This window comes from Solea senegalensis, unplaced genomic scaffold (genome assembly GCF_019176455.1).
Source record: "Solea senegalensis isolate Sse05_10M unplaced genomic scaffold, IFAPA_SoseM_1 scf7180000015033, whole genome shotgun sequence".
Classification (NCBI taxonomy): Eukaryota; Metazoa; Chordata; class Actinopteri; order Pleuronectiformes; family Soleidae; genus Solea; species Solea senegalensis.
The window spans coordinates 282,932-302,785 of NW_025321201.1; the positions used below are offsets into that span (position 1 = coordinate 282,932).

General features: G+C 45.9%; 1 protein-coding gene across 2 annotated transcripts; it reads right to left on the reverse strand.

The window, feature by feature from the left end:
* Positions 1–429: 429 nt before the first annotated feature.
* Positions 430–18,373, reverse strand: LOC122761820 (ATP-dependent helicase brm-like). 2 transcript variants are annotated; one of them, XM_044017067.1, is made up of 14 exons: positions 18,255–18,373; positions 13,579–13,624; positions 12,784–12,928; positions 12,638–12,695; positions 11,616–11,697; positions 11,195–11,310; positions 10,922–11,090; positions 10,687–10,817; positions 10,482–10,565; positions 8,393–8,422; positions 8,202–8,264; positions 6,978–7,172; positions 3,698–3,820; positions 430–3,169 (listed from the first exon to the last, which is right to left on the reverse strand). In XM_044017067.1, exons 2-14 carry the CDS (start codon positions 13,622–13,624, stop codon positions 3,059–3,061), a joined length of 1,353 nt encoding a protein of 450 aa, XP_043873002.1. In that variant the 5' UTR covers positions 18,255–18,373; the 3' UTR covers positions 430–3,058. The 2 variants fall into 2 exon arrangements, with proteins under 2 accessions (XP_043873002.1, XP_043873003.1); XM_044017068.1 differs by lacking the exon at positions 6,978–7,172.
* Between the last annotated feature and the right edge of the window lie 1,481 nt (positions 18,374–19,854).

Consider the following 19,854-nt stretch of genomic DNA (forward strand, 5'->3'; position numbering starts at 1 on the left):
TTTTTGACAAAAATCCTTAAAAGTGAAAAACAAAAAGACCTTTGAGAACGTGATCGTCCTCACCTGTTCTCACATATTATGGACCAAACAAGTAGTCGATGAATCGAGAAGATAATCGTCAGATTATCAGATTATGGAATAACAGTTAGGTGTACATCTGTTTCACACTGGAGAAGAAGCACATTTTTAGAAGGTGCCACAAACCATGCGTCTTTCTTCTTTGTGTCACAGTTGGACAGCAGCTATGAAACAGATACAGCGCCACCTACAGAGGCGGAGTCAGATAAATCGATTTCCTCCTCCACAGTTGTCAAAACTGGAACCAAAAATCCTTTTTTTCTTGTTTTCAGCTGCGACGTCTACGGAAACTGATGTTTTTAAACGCTGAAGATCTCAGTTCTGCATATGTCAGGAGTCAGAGTCACAGAGTGGATCATCAGGATGTCACTTTATTCACACATGGATGTTTTGTTGCACACACACAACAAAGAAGAATGACAATAAAACGTCTGTTTCAGTCTCGTCTCTGAGCAGCGAGCGACTACAACTACAGTCAGTCAATAACACACACACACACACTCGTACTTCTATCTTTGTGAGGGAGCTTGTTTGACGTCATCACACACACACAGGTGCTGCTGCTGCTCCGCTGCTGCCCCGTGTGGTGAGATTGTGTCACTTAAATCCAGACACGTGTGAGGCAGAAGTGGAGCAACGACTCCTGTGTGTCGGCACGTTACAATGGCTGCTGTTCACAAAGTGACACAAACCTTCATTTCCAGTCAAACATATTTATAATACATGGTAGACTTGGACTGGCATGGGTTTTGTTATTATTAGAGTGTGAAATCTACGATGCTTTATTGACACAAAGAGAACGTATTCTGATCATGATCAATGTCAGTACGGACATTCAGCTCCTTTACAATGATAAAAGTACACACACACACTAATGTAAACAGTTTGTTGCTCCAGAAAAAACTCAGGTCAAGGACAAACGGAATTTTTGTTTAAAAAAACAAACAAAAAAAAAACATATTTTGTTCTTTATGTAAAAAAACAAATCTATTCAAAGACAGAGGAGGAAACACAGTCACCGTCGCTGCTGAACGTGATTTTTATTTTCTAGGTGTTCCTATTATTTGGACTAAAAGCTACATTGTCTCGCTGTAACCGTAACGCTGAGTGACGGCACACGGGTGTCGAAGGCTGCGGTGGACGAGGAGTCGTGATGTGTTTAAGAAAAGGCAGGATGGCACAGTGAAAGGCAGTCAGAGCTGTGTTTCTCCTGGTTTAGCTGTTTTTTTACTACAAACACGAGCGTCATCACACAGAAAGAGAGAGAGGACGTGATTTCACTTTGACGCCGACGCACAAATTCATCACGTCGTTATACTGCCCCCCGGTGGCAGTGTTAGCACGTCTACTGCAGAGATCGTAAATTAAACTTGATGTTTGGGTTAATTGTGACGCTTTTTCTGTGATACAGTCCCAGCTCGACTCGACTCGACTCGGTTCTTTTACTTTTCCAGACTCCCGACCACTGATCGGTCAGAGAGTGTCGTCACTGAAGAGTCATGAGCACGACGTCAAAGCAACGACGTCCGACTGTAGATCAAAGTTAAAAAGACTTAAAAATCTACTTCCAAATGTCAACATTTTTAGATCATTGTTACCAAACGGAGCCGAGCCGAGCCGTGCTTGAACTGTACATTGGAAAAGCGTTGTTAGCGTTAGCGTTGTTGTCTGCGATGACGTCATGGAGTTTCCCCTTCACTGGCGACGGGGAAGCTAACGTCTCTAGATTCTGTCCCACAGACACTTCCTGCCAACACGCCGTTGGCCGCCGGAGCTCTACGTGAGAATGTGTGTCGACATGTGACGAGGTTTTGGATCTAAACAAAGTGAGGTAGTTATCGTTTGATGCATCTGAAGAACTGAGAGGCACCGCTGGACCCAAAACCCGGTTCTGTGTTCTACGTCAGCCGGACTGGGATTAGTTTGTTCCTAATCTGCACCACAGCATCACCTCCAACTCTATCGTCCGACGTTGTCAGATTTGACCGGTTTGTGATATCGTAGAGCAGTGTTTCCCAAAGACTGGGTAGCGGCCCACAGATGGATCTGGAAATTCTGAGATTAGTCGTTATAAATATGGCTGTAAATGAGTCGCTACATTCACGACGGTTTGGTCTCTGTGTAGAACTCCGTTTTTTAGTAACCCAGAGAAGATGATCTGTGTTTGTGGGGCCGCTGTGTCACTTCTGCTGGGTTACTGGTGCGCCCCTCCCCCCTCCCCCCTCCCCCCGAGGTCAGTAAGTAACAGTGCATGTGCGATGGCAGCCATTTTAGAATCCAAGTCTGAGTCTGAAGTCCAAGGCGAATTTTCCGGCTTCCGACTACAAATGGAGCACAACATGTAGTATCCCACTTCGCCATCAAGAGAACGATGGCGCTCACAGTGGAGTCGCGGTGTCGGCTGGTTCAAGGCTCGGACGACTTTCCTCGGCCATGTGGGCGACGTATACCGACGGGAAAAGTTCGCATTTGGTGAGAACGCAGCACAACATACGAGGTCGGTGTTTATTCTGATCCAAGACGTGTTTTTATGCTTGTTATCTGAGTGGTTTTCTAACCAGAATCCGACTTCTGAATGAATCTCATGTTGTTCCAGATCCGTTCCTTGACACATAACATCACATAGATATCGGATATAGAGGAAAAAAAGAAAAGAAAAACAAACGTATTGAACACAAGTGAAAAAGACAATTGTGTCTTTGTGACGTCGCTCAACACTCGGTGAAGTGTACACAAACTCACCGAATGTTGACATTACACTTTTCTACTTCACATGCTAACATTTAAAAACTCTTCCTTTGACTCGTCGCCTCAAGAAATTTGATCCGGAAACAGGAAGTGAAACTCTAGATGTCGGACCACGAGGCGACGAGGCAAAGAAAAACATCCCTGACTTAATAAAAGGCTCTGACCGAGGGATGGACGACAGAGCGGCTCCGTGAGGTCAGAGGAAGGGAGGCGCCTGAAGAGACGGCGACCCCTACAGGAAGTTGGACGAGTTGTCCCCTACGTCGAACTTGTAGGCCCCGTCAGAGGACAGTGTGGTGGTGGTGGGAGGAACTGCAGGAACAGGTGAGGACACGGCGTCTCCCTGAGAGAAGGACAACAACAGGGACAGGAAAGACTGTCAGCTGACCTCTTACAACCGTTTAGCAGAATAACTACAGGCTGTGATGATGTCTACGTGGACGTGATGATGTCTACGATGTGCATGGAGGAATATTTGGTACGCTCCGCTGGTTAATGCGACAGGACTTTCTCCTGGGGATGAAACTCAGTGTTTGCTCACTGGTTCCTGAACGATCTGAGAGTAAGGCTCAGTGTTCTCAGTGTTCAGTTCTCATGACAAACTTTCTGGATCCTGGTTCTGGTTCCTTTGCAGGGTGGAACGGTTTGATTTGGTACAGTACGGTATGCTTTGGCACCGTTAGTGTAACTTCAGGTACGAGGAGTAAAATGGAACACGTTTGTTGTCATTGTGCGACACAGCCCCGGCCCTGGCCCCGCCTACCAAGTAAAGGTACTGTTCTCAGTCTAAACTCTGGCCGGGGCTGTAACCAAACCGAACCGAACTTAACCAAACTGAACACAGCACACAGCACAAGTGTCTCTACTCTACCTGTGATGTGACAGTCAGCAGGGGGTCGGCCGGAGAGGAGGCGCTGTTGTCCAACTTGAGCTCCTCTTTCACAGGTTCACTGGCTGCTGGAGGAGGCGCGCTGTACATGACTGGAGCATAGCCCTACACACACACACACACACATCATTACAGCTGCTTTCTACAACAGTGAAATCAAAACTACTGTCACTTAACTAGCAAACATGTCTGATATGAAGTCAGGGTTACAGACAGACAGACGGACAGACAAATTTATTAGACGTTCCCTCTGGGAAATTAAAAACAGTGATTAAAGGAGAGGACACTTCTTCTTCTAAGCACAAACTACAAACATAAACATGTTTAGGGGAATCGGCTTTTTTTATCCACATGGAACACATTGAATGAACTGATGAACTCTAAACTGATAATTTGACACAACTATTATACATATATATATACATGTATATACATATACACATATATATATATATATACAAGAATAGAATATATACTTTATTATTAATTTATTTCTCTGCATTTGACCCAATCCTAGAATTAGGAGCAGTGGGCTGCCACACTGAGTAGCGCCGGGGGAGCAATGGGGGTTGGGTACCTTGCTCAGGGGTACCCCTGGTGGGGACTTGAACCGGCAACAAGCCAAGTTCTCTTTCCACTTGGCCACGGGCTGCCCTATCATATACATATAGATGTATCTATTATATATTATATAGGTATTGAGTTGAGGATGGCGCCACGGATGACTGAAGCTCAGACAGTGGGGTTTTCGTCAATAAATCTGGTGAATGTCCGCTCCCTGAAAATGGCGGCGCGCATGAGTGCATGAGTGCAGTGGCTTCTCTAGCTCCCGGGGCTATGCCCAAATTAGTTGGTTTCACAGCCGATTGTAATTATTTTGCTTGTATAAACGAGCGTGCGAACTGACGGTTTATATACAGCCGAACAGTACTTATCGAGATTAGGAACTGTTTGGCTACAATTACAACTACAACAACAACCTCAGCTCCAGAGCTCAGAGCTAAGCTAGCTAAGCTACGGCTCGGGAGGACACCGGACTGGCGTAGCAGATTGCAGCGGGGAGACGGCAAGAGGAAGCAGCATGAGCGGAAACAGAAGCGGGGCAAGCGGGGAGGCCTTCTAGCTAGGCCAAGGGCTAACGCCAATAGACCACCGATCCCGTCCATGTTCCTGGCTAATGTCCGCACACTGGACAATAAAATTGACCTTCTTCGACTGAGGCTGGGGGTCTCCAGAGAGATGGGGATTTGTGATGTATTATGCTTCACGGAAACGTGGCTTAATAACAACATGCCGGACTCAGCCTTCCAGATCGACGGCTTGCTACTCTTCCGTGCCGACCGCAACCAGCTAACGGGAAAGACCCGCAGGGGTGGACTCTGCGCCTATGTTAACAAAGGTTGGTGCACAAACTGTACTTTGGTGCAAAGCCACTGCTCCGAGGCAATAGAGCATATGACTGTTAAGTGCCGGCCACACTATCTTCCTCGGGAGTTTACGGCGGTGTTCGTCATGGTTGTTTACATCCCACTGGATGCTAAACCTAACGATGCGTTAGCGGAGCTGCACAACAACATCAGCTCGCTACAGAACAAGCACACGGAGGCTTTTTACGTGGCAGCTGGAGACTTTAACCACATACACATGACAGACATCCTGCCCAAATTCCACCAGCACGTCACCATTCCAACACGGGGAGACAACACATTAGACCGTGTATACTCCAACATTCGACGTGCATACAGAGCCGTGCGCAGCCGCCCGGGCTTTCTGATCACATCTCCATCATGCTGGTCCCTGCTTACCAGCCACTGCGTAGACGAAACAGACCTGCACAGAGGACCGGTGTGGCCCAGCGATGCCAACGCCGAACTGCAGGACTGCTTTGAGTGCACAGACTGGCATGTCTTCAGGGAAGCAACTGATCGTCAGGGGGACATTGACCTGGAGGAGTACACATCAGCTGTCCTGGGCTACATCAGCAAGTGCGTGGAGGACGTTACAACCACCAGGACAGTGACAACGTACTCAAACCAGAAACCCTGGCTCAACAAAGAGGTCCGGTCTCTGCTCAAGGTTAGGGATGCAGCTTTCAGGTCAGGAGATGCACTGGCTCTCAGGGCAGCCAGGAGGGAGCTGATTGCAGGGGTCAAGAGGGCAAAATCCACCTATGCCCAGAAGGTCCAGGATCACTTCTCCTCCAATGACCCACGGAGCATGTGGAGGGGCATAAAATGCATCACGGAGATGCACAGTGCCCCCGGGTCCCTCTCTGCCAGATGCTCTGAACAGCTTCTACGCTTGCTTTGAGAATCCCAGAAGCTCTACCAGCACCAGACTCACCCCAACACCAGGTGATGCGCCCCTCAGTGTGACCACGGCAGAGGTGAGGAATATCCTCAGGAGGATCAACCCCCGCAAAGCCGCTGGTCCCAGTAACACCCCTGGACGGGTGCTGAAAGGCTGTGCTGACCAGCTGTCGGAGGTGTTCACAGACATCTTCAACACCTCCCTCAGGCAGTCAGTTGTTCCCACCTGTCTGAAGACTGCCACCATCATCCCCATCCCCAAAGGCTCCACAGTGACAGGCCTGAATGACTATCGGCCAGTAGCTCTCACCCACATCACAGGACAGCATCGACATCACTGTGGACCCCCACCAATATGCATACAGGAAACACGGATCCACAGAGGACGCCATCTCTTCTGTGGTCCACACAGCCCTCACTCACCTGGAGAGCAAAGACTCCTATGTCCGCCTGCTCTTCCTCGACTTCACATCTGCTTTCAACACCATCATACCACAGACCCACATCCATAAATTCTTTTCACTCGGATTGAGCCCCCCCCTCTGCAACTGGGTCCTGGACTTCCTGACAGACAGGCTGCAGTCAGTGATGATCCACGACATCTCCTCCACCTCCATCACCCTCAGCACTGGCTCCCCCCAGGGCTGCGTGCTGAGCCCTCTTCTGTTCACCCTGCTCACTCATGACTGCTCACCTAAACATCCGAGCTATCACATTGTGAAGTTTGCTGATGACACAGCAGTGGTTGGACGCATCAGCAACAACGATGAGTCCAGCTACAGGCGGGAAGTGGAACACCTGGAGGGTTGGTGCCTCTACTTCCTGCCAATAAAGATCGTACAGGGAGAGTTCTCCGCCTTTTTGTTCACACTGCTACAGTTTCAGGCGGGAACACACGTCTCCCCCCCCCGATGTTCATCAACCAAAAAAAAGGTCAAAGTTGAGGAACATACCATTGGAGCTCCAGGTCCTGGAGGGTACTGGCCTGGTGGAGCGTTCCAGTGTGGGGGCTGGGCAGGGACGCCCATGCCGGGGCCTGCAGTAGGGTAGCCGGGATTGGTGGGAGGGTAGCCGGGGTTGGTGGAAGGGTACCCGGGGTTGGTGGAAGGGTACCCGGGGTTGGTGGGAGGGTAGCCAGGGTTATATCCCTGCAGAGATGGACACAACTTAACAGGAAATCTGGTGACCACCAACGCCCTCATTTCCACCAAATGGTAAAGCTCGGTTAATTTTGGTACGTTACACGATTACTTGCCGAAAGTTGTTTATCGTAGCAAAGTAACTGATCCTTCTTTTAATGAGGCTAACACTTCGTAAAGTCCCCGTCGCTGTCCGAATTGTACCAGAAATGGGATTCTGTTCTGCGCATGTGCGAAGTGTGGCCACTTCCTGTCCAAACAACTTATGTCGGGTTCAGGGATTTTAAGTAAAATAATGTTTTCTTAAGTTTTTAGTTATTCATGAAATAACTCTATTACATAACTTTCGTTTTAGTAGTTAGTAAACTACTTCAAAATAAGAGCCACTGTTGTGGCTTATTACTACTTCCTGTGTAAACCTTTTACATTACAGTTCTTATTCTTATGAAATACACGTTTTTATGATCTTCTTCATAAAAGAAGATCATAAAATAACTTTTTTAAAGTCATTTTAGTTTTAGTTGTCACTTCACAACTGTTGTAATACATTAAACAGGAAGTACTTCTAGTAACGGGTGACATTAAAAATCAACATTTTACATTACATTACATTACATTACATGTCATTTAGCAGACGCTTTTATCCAAAGCGACTTACAAAAGTGCATTTAAACATTTGGGTACAAATAAGAGCTAGAAGTAAGTAAGAGCTTCAAGTAGAACAAACTATGAAGTGCTAGTCATAAGTGCGATGTACAAGTTTTTTTTTTTGTCGTCTTAGTCGAGGTAGAGTCGGAAGAAATGTGTTTTTAGTCGGCGTCGGAAGATGTGGAGGCTTTCAGCTGTCCGGATGTCGATGGGGAGATCGTTCCACCATTTGGGAGCGAGGACAGTGAACAGTCTCGAGTTCTGCGAGTGCCTCTGCGATCCTCTCAGTGAGGGGGCAGCGAGCCGCTTTTAGTGCGTAATGCTTAATTAAGCATTTTTAAAAAATTTTACGACTCATGTGATTGGATGAATGTGGATGAAGACACTCACTGGGGATGGTGGAGGACCGTTCCATTGTCCAGGGCCGGCAGGTGGAGGGTGGCCCGCAGGACCCTGAGCAGCGTAACACACACACACACACAGGAAGAAATACCTCAGGAATAAACATCATCAACTCAGCAATAATATTCTTATTTATATCCAGTGTGTGTGTGTGTGTGTGTGTGTGTGTGTGTGTGTACCATGCCAGGACTGGGTCCGTGGTAGTAAACCTGAAACACAGAACAATGTTGCGTTCAGTGAGCGTCAGACAAATCACAACCACACTCTGTGAAGAATCTGTTTTTTTGTGCTTTCACAGTGATTCAGCGTGTTCAGTCTGCAACCAGTGCATTGACCCGGCGACAGTGAATACTATTTTCTGATTCGCTGATAGGTCACCCAGGTTTTTTAGATTTTCATAATCAGACGTTGGGCGGAGTTAGCCTCAGCCCAGGGGGTTTAGTTACTCTTTAAATATGTGTTTGCTGCTTATACGCACATAGGTCTCGGGGTTGTATATTCAAAACAATAATTTGTCACTTCAATGTTTGAAATGCTTTGTTCATAACTCGGCAAACATGTATTTAAAGGATCGCAGACCTGAGCAGGTTAAGCAGGTTCCTGTTTTACTGTCTCTCTGCAGACGTGTCTGTGTCTCTCTGCAGACGTGTCTGTGTCTGTCTGCAGAAGTGTCTGTGTCTCTCTGCAGACGTGTCTGTGTCTCTCTGCAGACGTATATTCAATGTTTCAAATGTTTTGTTCATAACTCGGCAAACTAAAATAGACAGATCTCAGGATCGCAGACCTAAGCAGGCAGCAGTGTTACTGTTCTCTGCAGATGTGTCTCTCTGCAGACGTCAGGCCTCTGCAGACATCTGTGTCTCGCTGCAGAAGTGTCGTAGTTCTCTGCTCTGCAGTTCGCTCCCAGCGTGTCTGTCTCTGCAGACGGTGTCTCTGCAGACTCCGTGTCTCTCAGAAGTGTCTGTGTCTCTCTGCAGACGGTCTTGTCTCTCTCTGCAGGCGTCTGTGTTCGTCTCTCTGCAGACGGTTCGTGTCTCTGCAGATGTGTTCTGTCTCTCTGCAGGCGATGTTCTGCAGCGGTTCAGGTCTGCAGAGGTCTGCTCGTGTCTCTCTGCACGTGTCTGTGTGTCTCTCTCTGTCTGGTCTGTCTGCTCTCTGCAGATGTGTCTGTGTCTCTCTGCAGAGACGCAGTCTGTTCCCTCTCCTGCAGACGGTTCGTGTTCCCTCTGTCTGTGTTCTCTGCGTGTCTGTGTCTCTGCAGACGGCAGGTGTCTCTGCAGACTCCAGGCTCCTCTGCAACGTTCGTTCTGTGACGTGTCTCGTGTCTCTGCAGCACGGTCTCCTGTTCTCTGCAGATGTTCTGTGTCTCTCTGCAGACGCATGTCTGTGTCTCGCAGCATCTGTCTCTCAGATGTGTTCAGGTTCGTCTCTCTGCAGAAGTCTCAGGTGTCTGTGTCTCCAGACGCTCTCTGCAGAGCAGTTGTGTCTCTGCAGCTGCGTTCGTGCCTCCTCTCTCCAGATGTGTCTGTGTCTCTCTGCAGATGTGTGTCTGGTGTTCGTCTCTCTGCAGACGGTTCGTGTCTCTCTCTGCAGACGTTCAGTGTCTCTGCAGACGCAGGTTCAGTGTCTCTGCTCTCTGTCTGTCTGCAGAAGTGTCTGTGTCTCTGTGTGTCTCTGCAGACGGTTCAGTCTCTCAGATGTGTCTCTGTGTCTGTCTCTCTCTGCGTCTCTGCGTGCCCGTCTGCAGAAGTGTCTGTGTCTCTGCAGACGCGTCTGTCCTTCTGCAGACGGTTCGTGTCCTCAGATGTGTCTGCTCTCTGCTGTGTCTCCCCTGCAGACGGTTCTCTCTCTCTGAGTCATGCTCCGTCTCTCTGCAGTCACTGTGCCCCTGCAGACGGTTCGTGTTCTCAGCAGTCGTGTTGTGCAGACTGTGTCTCTCTCAGCATGTCTGGTGTCTCTGCAGATCGTGTCTCTGCAGACGGTCTCTCTGCAGACGGTTCGTGTCTGTAGTTCGTCTCTCTGCAGACGGTTCTGTCTCTGCAGACTCTGTCTGTTCTCTGCAGACGCGGTGCTGTCTCTCTGCAGACGTGTCTGCAGACGGAATCTCTCTCAGACGGTTCGTGTCTCTCTGCAGACGGTTCGTGTTCTGTGTCAGCGTCTCTCTGCAGACGTGTCTGCGTCTCTCTGCAGACGTGTCTGCGTAACTCTACTGTGTGACCAGGTTGGACTCTGTGAAGACGTGTGAGGTAAAAAAGAGAGTTTTCTGACCGTTCCCGGTTGTCCTGGAGCGCTGTACGGAGGCGAGGGTCCGACGGGGCCACTGGGAGGAGGATGGACGGCGTCTGGTGTCGTCTGCAGACAAGAAGCACAGATAATGAATCACTCAAGTTATTGAGTGAAGTCTAAATGTTACACACTGAGCTTGAACGTGAACCACATGATGGTTCATCTGTGTGGGCGTGTCTTACTGTACCTGAAGCGTCGCGGCAGTGGTGGCCTTCTTCTTGAAGATCTTCTTGCGACAGCAGCAGCAGATTCCGGCCGGGATGCCCAGCAGTAAGAGCAGAGCCATGAGCGGGTTCCCGTCTGTGGTCTCATGATGGTCTGCGGTGAGGAAAAAGACCGAGGGTGAGGACCGAGGCGCAAAATCCCACTGACGAGAAATCAGATCATGAGCGTTGATTTTAAAGCTTTTCTGAGGAACCCACCCGTCAGGTCCATCTTGGTTATAGACACCTCCCGGCCCTTCCTGTCTTTCAGTAAGTAACGTCCCTCATCGGTGGTGTTCACGGATTTGATCTCCAGCCTCAGACTGTGGGTCTCAACCCGGTTCCAGTAATCTGGGAGGTTTTGGCCTACTGGAGCACCATCATGCACCTGAAGAAGACAAGACCAAGTTGTTGGTAAGCTGCTGCTTGACATTTAATTCTTCCAGGACAGGTTATTAAAAACCATCTCAATCCCTCACTCGTTCATCTCACCAGCGTCACGTTGGCGCTCTGTCCGGTGAAGATGAGTTCAGCGTCGGCCAGGTCGAGGCCCTCAAGTGGGATGTAGAGACTCTCTCCTGCGACGCACTTCTCAAAGTTCAGTCTGGCTACAGACGAGACGAGAGGAATGAAGCCTGTGAGTTTACCTAACCACACCAAAGTCCAGAATCCAGAAAACCTGCGGAAGCTAACGATCCACCGCGGCATCCGTCAGTACATTCAAACATCAACCTGAGTGACACACACTCACCACACGAGGCAGCATAGAGCAGCAGATCCACACAAGCTTAAAACGCACTTTTCTCAATGGGTTTTGGTGTGGGAGAGTTACATTTAAAATGTCAGTTTCCAGCTGTGATGAAGCGGCAAATTTAAGCTGGGATTGATTCATGACAGGATTCTGGAAACTTACTCGTCACAGCCACTTTGATAGTGGAGACCTCTTTATTCCAGAAGTCTCTCTGAACGTATGTCCCCTGGTCCTCATAAGTCACCTGAGACAGACGGATACAAACACATGTCATCACGAACAATTATTTGCATAATTCATGAATCTGTCCATGTTTTAAATGTATTTATTAACATTTAAGAAGCTGAAAACTCAGGACAGGAAATTCTGACATTAAAGTCAGAAATTCTAAGACTAAAGTCAGAAATCTGAGATTAAAGTCAGAAATTATAAGATTAAAGTTAGAAATTCTGAGATATGAGATTAAAGTCAGAAATCTGAGATTGAAGTCAAAATCTGAGATTAAAAGTCAAATTTGAGATTAAAGTGCGAAATCTGAGATTAAAGTCAGAAATTATGAGATTAAAGTCAGAAATTCTAAGATTAAAGTCAGAAATTCTAAAATTAAAGTCAGAAATCTGAGATTAAAGTCAGACATTCTGAGATTAAAGTCAGACATTCTGAGATTAAAGTCAGAAATTCTGAGATGCATGCAGTTTTTTGTTGTTACTCTTCCGTGAACATTACATCTACATATACTGAACCAGTTATATTGAAGTTGAAGAAAATGATACTTCCTGCTTCACAAATCCACAATGCAGCGAGATTCAACACAGATCATTGTTTGACACGAGTGCGAGTCAACGCAATACTCGTTTATCAAGCTTCCCGTCTCTCCTGTGAAACATTCCATTGGTACTCAACGTTCACGAGGCTGGAAAATACTCAGCGTCACATAAAGTAGGTCGTGATTGGAGTCGTTCAAGTTTCTAAATACATGCTTTAAACATCTATTAATCACATAAGTGGATTGGATTTGAACAACTACATTAGAACAACATTAGCGGTGGGACTCACGGGATAACCTCACCATACACGACACACGATACCAATAATATCACCACATATTGAGAACCGTGGCCCTAATCCATTCACAGCAGCTCTACAGACGTGTCAGGCCCAGGTGTGCACGCGTCTGTGTTTACCTTGTCGATGAACCATCGTCGGTCAGAGCCCGTGCCCGACACGCGACCCTTCCTCGCCCTGCAGAGACATCGTATCATAATGTAAGTGCGTGAACGTCACCCTGCGACTGATGGACATCGACCTTGTCCTTCAGCTGTTTCCTCACCTGCCCATGAGTCGGTCCCAGTACAGGATGGAGTTGTAGGGATCATCCGCTGGGATGAACTCCAGCTTATCACAGTTCTTGTTCAAGTAGATCTTCAGCTGGCGACCGTGGAATAAACGCTCCTGACCGTGCATCCCATAAGATTCTACAGGCAGGAGGAGAAGAACACTGGGACTGTGACCAGAGGCTTCCTTCTTATTTCTTTACAATATTCATTAAAACCAAGGTTCCTTCAGACAAGGACTTAAGGACTGGGCCAGAAGACCCGGGGATCTGGTAAATGGGTTACAGGTGTGAATGTGAGAGTGAATAGTTGAGGATGAAGCGTAGATCATGGACAGACTTGAGAACTTTCAAGAAAAATCCAGAGTTACAGACATTCTAGGTGTATTTTCAGAGAGGAGAAGGTTCCTACAGACAAAACCAAAGAGTCCACAACTTTGCAAGGGTACACACACATTCTACAGAATCCAAGTCTATTCTCTATTCTATTATTTTCTGATTTAATCAATTATTTAATTTCTAGCCCTAAACATGGCAATACAATCTAGATGAGTAAGTGAAACCAGTTGATTCACTTCAAACAGCAAAGAAAGAATTCTGATCTTAAAGTCAGAAATTCTGAGATTATAGTCAGAGATCTGAGATTAAAGTCAGAAGTTCGAGATTAAAGTCAGAAATTCTGAGATTAAAGTCAGAAACCTGAGTATAAAGTCAAAAATTCCGAGATTAAAGTCAGAACCTCTGAGATTAAAGTAAGAAATTGATGACGATGATGATGATGATGACACTCACCCACATGTAGAGCAGCAGCCAGCAGGATCACAACGGTCCACATCATCTGCAGACACACAGAGAGTCAGTCAGTCAGTCATCATCTACCGCTTTATCCTCCACCAGAGGGTCGCGGGGGGTGCTGTGCCAATCTCAGCTACATCGGGCGATAGGCGGGGTACACCCTGGACAGTTCGCCAGTCCATCGCAGGGCCACACACACAGCTAGAGACAAACAACCATTCACTCTCACACTCACTCCTACAATTTAGAGTGTCCAATTCACCTAATCCCCACATTGCATGTGTTTGGACCCGGAGAAAACCCACGCATACACGGGGAGAACATGCAAACTCCATGCAGGAATCTGAACAAGGCCAACCCTAATGGTGCGTTCCATTTGTAGAGTGAACTTGGACTTTCCAACTTGGAAACTCGGAACAGCCTCAGCAACCACGGCAGGGGATCGCCAACACACAACCACTGCTGCGTTTAATGACAATCGTCACCTCGACAAAAAACTCGAGAGTTGAAATGTCGGGGGGGCGGGGCTTGTGGGATTTTTACATGTATCTGTGAATTACATTTTGTCTTTGAAGTTGTTACACATTCAAATAAACATCCTACACAGATGAAGATCCTGCACTCTGGTGGATAATCTGCGGGTTTCTGCTGCTGTTTCTGCTGCTGCTGTTACTGCTGCTCTTGTAACTGCTGCTGTTTCTGCTGCTACAGTTATTGCTGCTACTGTTACTGCTGCTACTGTTACTGCTGCTGTTACTGCTGCTACTGCTGCTACTTGCTGCTACTCTGCTGTTACTGCTGTTGCTGCTTGTTGCTGTTGCTTGCTGTTGTTGCTGCTTGTTTTGCTACTGGTGTTACTGCTGCTACTGCTGCTACTGTTACTACGTTACTGCTCGCTGCCGCTTACTGTGATTACTTGCTCTGCTTACTGTCGCTGCCACTGTGCTGCGCTGCTGCTGTTTCTGCTGCTGTTACCTTGCTGCTGCCTGCTGCCGCTGTTTCTGCTGCTACTGTTACTGCTGCTGCTGTTTCTGCTGCTGTTACTGCTGCTGCCGTTTCTGCTGCTGTTACTTTCACTGTAACGCTTTTCCATGGTCCTGGCACGACTCGCCTGGGCACGGCTTTTCCAACAGCGCTGGTACCTGGTACTTTTTTTTACTACTTTATGGCGTGTTTCCACCAACTCGCGTCGACTCCACGCCACTTGGTACGGCATGGCAGGCAACAGTTATTTTGTGTTTCCATTAGCAATAGTAGCTGGTACCTGGTCCTTTTTTTTAGTACCTGCTCTGTCGAGGACTGCCGGCCACTGATTGGTCAGAGTGCCGTCACAGGAAGAGGCGTGAGCGCGACATCCGTCACAAGAAACAAGCAGTGGAAAAATCGACCTATGCCGTGCCGAGGCGAGGCGAGCTGGGACCATACGTGTAAATGGGTCTTTAGGCTTTTTTTTTCCGATTTCCTTTTATTCAGTAAAAACCTCCTGTGGTTGTGAATCATCAGACACACATTGTGTTCTTCTCTTTCTCCTCTGACGCTGACCTCTCTCACTAAAGGCCAGTGATAAAGTGCGACGTTCAAACACTCACACACGCGACACTCGTGTGATAAGCGATAACCCCGCGTGACGTCTCACTGACGACTCTGTTCGATTCCTGCACAGCAGAATCCGACTCACTCTAGATAACTGAGTGACAAAGTATATTCAAACATCACATGTTTGTCTTCCGTGACCTTTAGTGACCCCAACCCAACACTTACCAAACGTATTGAGCTGACTGGAAGTTAAATCGGTGCCTTATATGTTATGATTGTTGTCAGCAGTCTGTGATACAGTACAAGAATGTGACCAGAAAATGACTTTGGTAGAAAGTTGAAGTCACTTTTTTATAATGTAGTAAAACAATTTACTGTACGACTGTCATTTTCTGGTGAAAATGTTCTAAAGTATTAAAAAAGTGAGGAGTTAGGATTGAGCCACGGTGGTTCAGTGGTAGGTAGCTCGTACAGCTGAAACAATGACTCGATGAATCGGTTATGAATCGATTACTAAATGAATCGTCAACTATTCTGATCATCGATTCGTCAGTTTTTGATGTTTTTTTAGCTTCTTAAATGTTTCTTTGCTCCATAAAACACAGAAATCATTCAAACTGAATCATTTTTGGTTTCTGGACAAAAAAACAAGACATTTGAGAACATCATCCGTTCACATCACTGATCAACATTTTTCTGGACCAAGCGATTCCTCGATTGATGGAGAAAATAACCGACAGATGATGACGATGGAATGCATTCGTCTAAAATTGGAGCCAAAGAAAACTTCCGACTTTATTCATAATTTAGTTCTACTTTATTCATTCTAATGACATTATTTAATAGTTGTTATTTTTGTTATTTCATTGTCCTGGAACAAGTGAGTCTCAGCACATTTGCACCTGTCTGCATTTCAGCTGCTCCTTTTCTATTCTGAGACAGCGCCGGGAGCTTAATTTAGCAGAACTGCACCAACAACGTTACACACAGCAACTCATCAACTCATCAACGAGCTCATACCAATGACAGCAAATCCAGTGGCAATATAAGAATGTGGAAATTTGAATCCCTCTAACCTGGCGTGTCATGAAATATTAACGTTTACACTAAAAAAATATAAAATATAATGAACCTTAATGCACTTTTAATGTTAAATGATATTAATTCAAACTCATACACTCAAAATATATATACTGTACAGCCTCGAACCACATCAGACTGTTTGGGTAAATGCCAAATTGTGTGACAGAGGGCGCTGTGAACGCAGCTCAGCCTGCGTCCATGTCGGGTTCGTTCATCAGAAGAAGAGAAGTGATGTTACGCTGTTTTTCAGAGACAATGAAGTGAATGTGAATTGATTTTTTATATATTAAGTGTTATTGTTGTTCTGTTTTCAGTTATTCTGAGGTTATTTTTTGCTGATATTCTGGGTTATTCTGTAAATTAGGCCAAAATGAGCTATGAGCTTTGGTCTATTCCTTTTTCGGTCCTTGATTTTGATTCTTTCATACAATGAAGAACACATAATGAATGAATGAATGAATGAATGAATGAATTTCAGATTGACAAAGTAGGTCTGTGCAGAGGACACAGGAAATGGCACGTGTTACAAGTTACTTTAGGTAACGGCAGGTTTTGTAAGTGATTTCACGAGCATGAAAGAAAAATACTGCTCCCTCCATGACTTGGCAGGTGATCGAGTGCAATGCCCGGAACCTCCCAACCTTCGTATTTTTCTGACAGAGCCTGAAAGCATCACCGGCTCCCTGACCAGCAGAGGGAGGGGGAGGAGCAGGAGGTTCACCCTGATGGTATGTCAGATACACAGAAGAAACAAAAGGCGCAGGAACAGAGCAGCATGGCCACTGGTGCAAACCTCTGTGTGCATGTTTGTATTCAGTTGCATGGAGACCAAAACCTGGTCCTCATTTTGCTCTTGGATCTGCTTAAATGAAGGGCTGAGATGTTTTGTGTCCGCACATGTGTTTATACGTATCCACTTTTTTATTTTTTTTACCTCTTTAGGACCAAAACCTGGTTCTAATGACACAGACCGCAGCAGCTTTAATGGTTAGGGTACAGGGTTAGGAAATGTCTTATGTCCAACAGTTCAGTGTGTTCCAGTTGTAGTCGGAGGTCAGAATTTCCAAGTTACTTGTCAGAAGTTTCCTTCTGGAAAACTTCTTTAAAATCAGAGTTCCGACTCACATTTATATATAGTTAATGTTAATAGTTCATGTATAGTAATATGTAATATATAGTAATATATAGTTAATGTATAGTTAATGAGTGTTGTTCTTAAATGGTATTGCTAACAATGTGTTCCAGTTACAGTCGGAATATCTGAGTTTGAGGGGGCATTTCCTATGTTGCTACACTGTTTGCATGCGCTAACTACCCTGTGGAGCGTCATTGACTGCTTTCGCTAACAACGGCTAATGTGGTGTGTTCCAGTTACAGTCGGAATATCCGAGTTTGAGTGGACATTCCAATGTTGCTACCTATGCTATTTGAATGTGTAAAATAGCGTGTATAGCGCTGTTATCCGCTGCTATCGCTATCAGTGACTAATGCTGCTTTCCCGGTATTGGTCGAAAAGTCCGAATTTCCAAGTTCCAGTCGGAGCAAACTCACATACCCCGACAAAGAATAAAAATGTTTACATACATGTAAACATAGCACTGTCTAATGACATTTTATCCTTAAATATGCTAAGCTGTTAACATGTGCAAAAATACCATGTAGAGGACTATTGATTATTATTGCTAACAACAGGTAGCTAGCCCAAGACACATTTGCCTGGTTCACACAACGCCCCTGAGAGCGGTGTGTCCGCGCGCACACGCGTTAACGTTTACAAAAAAAAAGGTCTAGCGCGCGCAGCAGTGGTATGGAGGGCGTCTCCTCTTCGTCACTCATTCACACCGGAGGGAAAAAAACAAATAAACAAACATTCACTTCAACTTAAACCGAGTCCAAACGGTGTGTTTGATTTTTTTCCACCGTAAACAACGTTTACAGTCAAAACCTACGTTAAATTCAAAGCTGAATCCTTAATTAATTACGTAAAAACCGCACCCCGCTCCCCACCCACCACCACACCCCCCGCGGCGAGGTCTTCGTCCCCGCTCACTCACCTTCTCTGCGGACGGTCCGTGTGTGCAAGGGCTCGGCGTCTGGTTCGGTCCGCGGGTTCCGAGCTCTGTTGTGGGTTAGTATGTCAGTGAAGGCGGCACCACCGCTGTTTCTCCACAAACATCCACAGAGGGAGTGAAGGACGACGACGCCTTCAGGGACTGTCGGAAATCTGAGTGATACCACTTCTGTGAACATTAGAGTTAAATATTAGATATATCGATATCGATTATACGGAAGAGCATTAGGGCCACATGTAAAAAAAAAAAAAAGTTTGAAAGAAATTAGAAGAAAATATACAACAGCATGAATTCTGAGATTAGAATAGATTTTTTACTCTCTTTAAAAATATTTTGTCACATGTGGCCCTAATACTCTTCCATACGGTTGTTATCGCAGTAAATGTCCAATAATTTTAATAAAAAGGTTAATATGTTTTAAAACAGAGAACCATTTAATAACAAAAATCTGTGTGCATTAACATTATAATTATATTAATCTCAAACCAAACATCACATATGTTTGATTTGATTTTCTGCCATATGAGCAGGTGTTTGAGTTAAAAAAGCACGAAATAATAAACAGGTGTAAAGTGACCAATTCATGTAAACACAATAGTTTGAAGTCACACATAATATACACTTATTATGTCACAAATGATCTCCACTTAAAGGAAACTGTTTCTTTAACTGAAAGCTGAAGTTTGTAACCTGCTCACTCTGCTGCACCAAAGTCCATTGAGAAAATCATCGTTTTTTTTTTTTTAAGCTCACAAAATACATGAACTGCTTTTGTATTGACTGCCTCATTCGGTCAGTTTGTGCCACGTACAGTAGATACCTCAGAATGAATGATTTTAATCACTGAAGTGACAAAATAAGACATTTGAACTTAGTGATGGAGGCAGCAGTGACTCCTGCGTGCTGTCATGTTAAAATCACTGATTTTCTCTGTGGGCTTTGGTGCAGGAGCAAGCGGTTTTCAGAGTGACTCAAACTTCAGCTTTTTTTGTTTTTTTTAATGATGCACTTCCACAAACATCCTTATGAGACATTTTCTGCAATACATTCACAACTCTGTCCTGACTGATGTGTGTGGTATTGTAAAAGGCTCTGTGCAGTGTGCAGCAGTGGGAGGTGACAGGAAGAGCGGTTTATCATCCTGAGTACTATTGTCCTAATCCGTCCTTAGAGGCTTACTGGAGCCTCAGGTTGGTTGACCACACATATTAGCTCAGAGAGGAGCAGCCAAGCAGCTACAGAGCCTTGTGGTCTGCTACTCTTGAATAATATTATCATTAATATTTGATGTATTTTACCTCACTTTGCCACCTAGGTGTGGGCTCCCTGTCTGTCTGTCTGTCTGTCTGTCTGTCTGTCTGGCTTTGACGGCTGACCCCAGGTCAGATCTCCTGGATTAATTGAAGGAGCTGTTCATATCCACTGGGCTCAATTTGAAGCCATTTTAAAAGCTGCTGTAGTCTGGACTGAGACTTCTTCTCCGGGAACTGCGAGGTCGTCGTAATCGTCGGTCAGATTGAGCAGATAATCTGTGTTTCTCTTCAAACTCGTCAAGATGAAGGACCGACTGGCTCAGCTGAAG